The sequence below is a fragment of the Microtus ochrogaster genome, linkage group LG1, assembly GCF_000317375.1.
Source record: "Microtus ochrogaster isolate Prairie Vole_2 linkage group LG1, MicOch1.0, whole genome shotgun sequence".
Classification (NCBI taxonomy): domain Eukaryota; kingdom Metazoa; phylum Chordata; class Mammalia; order Rodentia; family Cricetidae; genus Microtus; species Microtus ochrogaster.
Window position 1 is genome coordinate 28,563,656 of NC_022027.1, and position 7,204 is coordinate 28,570,859.

General features: G+C 44.5%; 1 protein-coding gene across 1 annotated transcript in view; it reads right to left on the minus strand.

Annotated features, from left to right (window-relative positions):
- The window catches only part of Tec (tec protein tyrosine kinase), a 115,742-nt gene that overhangs the window by 3,888 nt on the left and 104,650 nt on the right, over positions 1 to 7,204 (minus strand). Inside the window, exons 13-16 of the mRNA XM_013350764.2 lie at positions 5,099 to 5,173; positions 3,805 to 3,976; positions 3,198 to 3,414; positions 678 to 742 (exon numbers count right to left, since the gene is read on the minus strand). Coding sequence (XP_013206218.1) covers positions 678 to 742; positions 3,198 to 3,414; positions 3,805 to 3,976; positions 5,099 to 5,173 — 529 coding nt within the window. The remainder of the gene's footprint in view (positions 1 to 677; positions 743 to 3,197; positions 3,415 to 3,804; positions 3,977 to 5,098; positions 5,174 to 7,204) is intronic.

Consider the following 7,204-nt stretch of genomic DNA (forward strand, 5'->3'; position numbering starts at 1 on the left):
GAGAGAGAGAGAGAGAGAGAGAGAGAGAGAGGGAGATTGAATAGGCTCTAGTACCATCTAGTGGAGAGAATGGCTAGCAGCACAATATAGAGTTAGCATCATTAACCTCAGGACAGTTGAAGAGATTTCCCTTTTGTTTTATTGCTGCAAGTTATTCCCATGTTCATTTTTAATAGCATGGACTCATGTAGCCCAGGCTAGCCTCAAATCTGCTATATAGCCCAGAGTGACTTTGCAATCCTGATTCTCCGGCCTCTGCCTCCAAGTACTGGATTATAAGCAAGGACCACTACAGCCAGAGCCCCAGCTTTTGTTTCGGTTCTGGAGTAGGGGAAGCTTGTGGGGGTATGGGTGCTTACGGAGAACAGAGGACAACCTTGGGTAGCATGGCCAGGAACACGGTCCACCTACTTTCAGACAGGTTCTCTCAACGGCTTGGAGTTCAGCAATTAATCTAGTGTGGCTAGGCAGAGATCCCTGTAATCCTCCCAGTTCTGGGATTACAAGCATGAGCTACCACTCCCAGGATTTTTTTTCTTGGGTTCTGGTCAGACTCAGGTTCTCGTGTTTAGGGTGCAAGCAGTTTACCCACCAAGCTATCTCCCAAGACCTTCCCATGTTTATCAGTTATTCAAAATAATGCGACCAGCACTGAAGCACACAGCACTCAACCATACCTGGCCATTCCAAAGTCAGAGACTTTCACAACTCCAGCTTCATTCACCAGACAATTTCTGGCAGCCTGGAAAACAACATTATGACATGACATTTATTAGAAAGCCCTGCCATAAAGGGGAAACAGAAGTCCGATTTCTAGTAAATATAACAAAGTCAACATCAGAGAAGCTGTAAATGTGTTGTGGAATATTAGTTTAAGGTGTGTTACATCTGTTTATGCTGTGGGTTATTTGTTAAATGATGGAAAGATGTATGGCATTCTCTTCTGTTGCATTTGTTTAACTCTGTGAAGCTGTGTTACTTTGCCTGTCTGAAACACCTGACTGGTCTAACAAACAGGTGAATGGCCAATAGCTAGGCAGGAGAGAGAAATAGGCGGGGCTGGCGGGCAGAGAGGATAAATAGGAGGGGAAATCTAGGGAACAGGGAAAAGAGCAAGAAAAGGAGGATGCCAGGGGCCAGCCACCCAGTCACACAGCCAACCACAGAGTAAGAAGGAAATAAAGATATATAGAATAAAGAAAGGTAAAAAGCCCAGGGGCAAAACATTGCTAAAGAGAAACAGGATAAGTTAGAAAAGCTGGTGAGAAACAAGCCAGCCAGGGCCAGACATGAGTAAGAATAAGTTCTCATGCATTTATTCCAGAGCTGGGTGGCAGAAAAGAGAGAACCGACTACAACCAACGCCATAAATGTGTCCAAATAAATGGTTTACATCCCAATGACGGTACCTCCAACGTGAATCTGAAACAACCTGGAGAAATAAAGATCAAAAATGCCACAAGGTATCACAATGCATATTTAACATCACCCTTAATGAGGACCAGTGGACCTGCCAACCTTCCTCCCTGACCAGGCATATTCTTAATAGGCTGTGTGATTTTTCTCACCGACAGCGACAGCACGGCTTGAAGTCTGTAATCTAGATTAACGGTGAATTATCTCCAGGTGACAGCAGAAACACATAATCATCAAGGTGACAGGCATCAGAGAGCCTTCACCTCGACAGTCAACAGAAAGGCTCCTGTGTACACAGGGTTTGCTTTATCATGTATTAGGTTTCTAACGTATGAAGATATAATGTACTCAGCTGGTAAAACACAAACAAGTGCTTTTTTTGGTTTTTGCTCTATTATTCAAAGTTCTGTGATTCAGTAATCTAATTTGGTGGAATGGCACAGTACTCTTCAGAAGCAAGTGTGATATTTTTAACGCCACAACCCAAGGGATGAGGTGTAGTTTTCTCCCTGCTTCTTGAGCCGCTTATTCTTTTCTGTGTGGCAGCTCCCCTTACACCAGCTTCCTCCTTCTGAGCACAATTATGAGCCTCTGCCTGAATTATCTGCACCGTCCCACGAGGACAGCCACAGTGCTGTCAGTCACAAGCCCATGAAATTACTTTCCCCAGGGGACAGGCACAGCAGACTTTTTCTTTAAAGTGTGGTAAAAACCTGCCAGAGTTTAATATCAGTATCACAGGCCTGAAAGACATCAAAATTCGTTTTCAAGAAAATAAATTGTACATCGACAAGTGCAAGAGTCATGAAGGTGTTCATGCTGTATCCGTTTTGTAAGAACAAAAACAAGGACGATGCTTCATTCGTGAGTTTCAATATGACAATTAGCCTTTGTCACAGCTACACACACTCATCAAAACTAACGACATATGTCACGTCTGCTTTACAAAACCCTTTGCCTCAATTATAGGTTATAATACTGTAATAACAAAACAATGATGTGTAAATTGCAAATCCAATTCACAGAATGCATACGGTACTAGCCTCTAACACGCCTAGGAGACCAAGTCTTCTGTTGCCAAATCCTTAATTCTTTATTCTGTTTTAAGTCTAGAGGATAACATAGCCGTTAGAGCACTGATCCCGGAGACAAACTCTCTGGGTTCAAATCCTGCCTCCACCATTTCCCTGACCGCTGAAAATAGAGGGAACTGAGAAGTGTGTCCACCACAGTCACGTAGAACAGGGGTTTTGTTTTCCTAGTATTTTCAGAAACAATGAAAAGTCCCGGAATTCCCTCGCAGTTCACAGATAAAGGACATGAGCTCGGGATTTCTCCGGTAGTTTCTGTTCACAGTGTGTGAGGTGGGACAGAGCCTGAGAGCTGGTCAGAAGGTCAGCGCTAAGCCTAACTTCCCCATTTCTCACAATGGGCAAGCCATGTTCACTTCTCCAAAGCTACCATCCTTATCTGTAACACAATGACACGGAATAAATCTGCTATGACTACCTATCTCCTGGGAATCTTCCCCAGAGCTCAAATAATTAATTCACAGAAACTTGCCTGAAGATATTAGTCTGTAAGTTATTGGATTTAATAGAGGTCTTTTCCTTGAAAACTATCAAGCGATTGAAATTTACCATGTTTTAAATGGTTGAAATTTTGCTAAGGACAAAAGCAGGGGACTAATGCAACACAGCTCACTGGCTAAGGCAGTGTGACAAAGAATTCAGCCAGTGAGTGGGACGCTGCGGGGAGTGGGAGGCAGGGGGCGTGGTTACCAGGTCTCTGTGGATGAAGCTGTTTCTCTCCAGGTACTCCATCCCTTCGCACACGTCCTGGCACATGCTCAGCAGCACATCTCTGCTGAAATGGCCTTGTCTCTGCCTGAGGAAGTTCAGAAGGCAGCCCCGTTCCATGAACTCGGTGACGATGTAGATGGGTTTCTGCTGGGTGCATACACCATAGAGCTGTACCAGCTTGGGGTGTGTTAGCTTCCTGGGAACGAGGACAGACATATAGAGAGTTACCACAGGAAAAGAAACCAGCAGGCGTATGTGCTGGGTGGGGCCAATTGTTCATACAAAAGGGGGGACCTGGTAGAAGCTAGAAACTTACACCATGGGGACTAGAGAGATGGTTCGGTGGCTAAGAGCACTGGTTACTCTTCCAGGGGACCTGAGTTCAAGTCCCAGCACCCACATGATGGCTAATAATCATCTATAACACCAGGTGGATCTGATGCCCACTCTGGCCTCTGCAGACACTGCATACATACAATACACAGGCATACATGCAGGCAAAACGCTCATACACATAAAAGTAATAATAATAATAATATGATATTAGTAATAATAAGAGTGGTGATAATAGTAGAAAGAAACTTACATCATGACTTTAGCTTCTTCTATAAAATCCTCCTCGCACATGGCACCTTCCCGAATGGCTTTGATGGCTACTTTGTACTGGGCTCGCCACTTGCCAAGCCGCACCACTCCAAACAGTCCACTCCCCAGCTCCCGCATAAAGGTCAGCTCGGATGGGTTGATCTCCCACTTCTCTGTAAGACAGACGAGAGAAGGAGATCTTTAAGAAGAAGAAGAGCAGTGTAAGTCTGGGGGGGAAAGAGATGTTCTAAGCAAGACCAGCGCCACAGTCCTGGACAATACAGTAGTAATGACCAGAAGACAGAGCGGCCAGGGAGAACCATGGCAGCAACGGTCTTAGCAGTGACATACTTAGCTTTTACCCATGGAAAGTTTTATATATATATGACAAAAAACAGAAAATCTAGTTTTACTATAAAGTATCTAAAAGCCCATTCTATCAAGGCAATACAAACAATTATATAACTTGCACCCAGAGAATCCTTGGTTAAAACCACAGGTTCCTCGCGTGGGCCCACAGGGTGACTCAAGCAGGGATAAAGCCTGGCGTCTCTGCCTTTGTCTGTCTCATTTATACACACATGTGTGAGGAGCACCTGTCTAAAGCCTGGAGACTGCAATTGTACCTTCTCCCCTTCATGGATGGGGATGCAAAGGCAAGAGGAACTGAAGCATCTTACAGATTTTACAATATCCTATCTGGATGCCCAAAAGACACTCAAGGTCTCCAGGAGTTGTCTGAAACCTACAGTCTACCTCTGATTCCAGGAATAGCAGGGCCTCTCAGGGCAAACTGCCTATCCAGTCCAGGTACAGTCAGTTATTCCCGATGTCAAGGTTGCACCCTGGAGCAGGAGCAACCAGCCAGCTCCTGAGAACCAGCTTCAAGCAATAAAGACTTCTTCAGACTACGTTGTGGGGCCAGATTTGAGATAATTATCAACCAGACCACACTTGACTGCTCTCTGCCCTGACCCAGTTCTTTCTCTGTTACAGCCTTGAATGTGAGTGCCCAGAAGACACCTTCAGTTCCTCTTCCCAGTACACTGTGTCAAGCCTCCTCTCTGCTTTTCACCACCCCTCATCTTTGGCTGACATTGTGAGACAGGTTGTCAAGCCTAGGCTGTTGGGGCCGCCAGGGCCTGGGCATTCGCTCTAGAATTGTGGTTATAGCCACCACTTCCCCGGGTGGTAGTGGTGGGGGGTTTTAATTCTGCACATTTACAGAATTATAATTGTAAAGATGGATTCTTTCCAAGGAAAACTTGCCAACGCAACTACAAAATGATAGTTACCGTAGCTGAAGCCTGCCGTGGTTGGTGCGTTCCTCCCCTTCGTACTAACTGGGTACCGCAGCCTGGTGACAAGCCCTGAAACGTGAAGAAACTATTGCAGGTGAACTTCATCTCACCCAAGCGACTTAGTCCAACGCTAAACAAGGCGCGCGTAGGAAAAACTCATTCTCTTGTTATTGAAACCCCCTCTTCACGTACACACGGCACCACAGAGCATGCGTTCAGTCATGCCACATATTTCCTTTCAAACGCAGTGTTCATCTGGCGCAAGGCCAGCTCCCTCTCTCCTCTAACACCGCAAAGGATATTAAAAGATTGCCAGCGTTTATTATCAGGGACTTCATGATCTTTTCTAATATGAGAGCTGAACTATGGAAGATTATTTTATTAGTCTGCTAAAAATTAAAGTGAGTCACCTGCTATACCTCAGTGTTTGTGACAGCAACATGGAAATCACATGCCAGCAGTGAGGACTGTCAACCACTGCAAACGCTTTCTGCCACTTAGAGCCCCAGAGGAGAAACCGGAGGCCCTCTTCCAGGAACGCCCACATAGGTCTGCAGTTCCCATACACGGCACACCTCATCATAATTTAAAACCATATGTGCATCTTCATTGATGACTGTCGCATGTCTGCCATGCTCTCCTCAAAGGCTGGGTTGCTTTCTTTCATGAAGTAGGCACTAAACCCATGTCAGTTAAGTAAATTACGGCAGTGGTAAAAACAAAACAAAACATATAAGAGCACAAAAGTAGAAAAAGAAATATAATAAAAACAAGAGAATAACAGAACAAAGTTATAAAAAAATTTGGAGGAGAAAACAGATAAGAATTAGTTCTTCGAGTTGGTTTTTTTGGTTTGTTTGTTCGTTAGTCTGTTTTGTTTTATCTTCTTGGTTTTTCAAGACAGGGTTCTCTGTGTAGCCGTGGTTTTCCTGGAACTTAATCTATAGACCAGTTGCCTCCAATTTAGAGATTCTTTCTATCTCTGCCTGCCAAGTACTGGGATTAAAGGCATATGCCACCACGCCTGTCTTAATTGCTCAAGTATTGGACATGGAATTACAGAACAACCTAACACCCACTTGTTGACAAGCACCTCAAAGAAACAGAACTCTGTTTCCATGCAAACACATATATCCAACTATCAAGTCATTGTTAGTCATGAAATTCAAGATGTGGAAACAACCCAAATGTCCACACAATGGACTGTAATCTGTCAATAAAAGGGAGTAGACACCTTCTCTGGCAGCCTGACTGTTTTGGGATTTCAACTTCCTTGGGATTTCCTTCCTGGGACAGGTCAGACTTGAGCAGAACCCACAAAGCAATCTCTAAGAATATGTTCAGTCAATGCATCATAGAAGAAAACAAAACACACAAAGAAAAATAAAGAACCCTGGGGATTCACAGTGTCCACAATTCCCAGCAGCCCCCCTTTTCCCTAGTCATCACGCCTGGAGCGTGTGCACACCCAGGCTGCGTCTTCGTTTCCACAAGTAGACGAAGCAGAAATTTTGTCAAGGTAGATGTGTTAAGATAGTTTTCAAGACTGGGAGTTAGAGGGCCAATTGTCTACCTTGCCATTTAGCAATATTACCCTCACATTGGAAGCAATTTAAGAATTAAACACAGACTTATAACTGGGCTGGGAACCTAACAATTGTGCAAATATTATGCAAGGTTCTGCATAATAATTCATACAGCATACTGGACAATTCCCATATGTCAGGCCTTGATCATTTTTTGCCTTTTTTGATTATTTCAAAAAGGAATAAACAAAACAACATATGATGGAGGAAGGTCATTGTTTAAAAAAATAAAGAAACTGCTTGGCTGGCCCTCATAGGTTAAAACATAGGTGGGAGGAGTAAACAGAACAGAATGCTGGGAGGAAGAGGAAGTGAGCTCCGACTCGACAGCTCTGCTGTTTAGAGCAGAGACACCATGCTCCCCTCTCCAGGGCGGATGTGAGAGCTCTGCTCTCTGAGACACACGCGATGAAGCTCCGACCCAGGATGGACATAGGCTAGAATCTTCCCGGTAAGCGCACCTTGGGGTGCGACACACATGATTGGAAATGGGTTAGTCCAGGTGCGAGAGTTA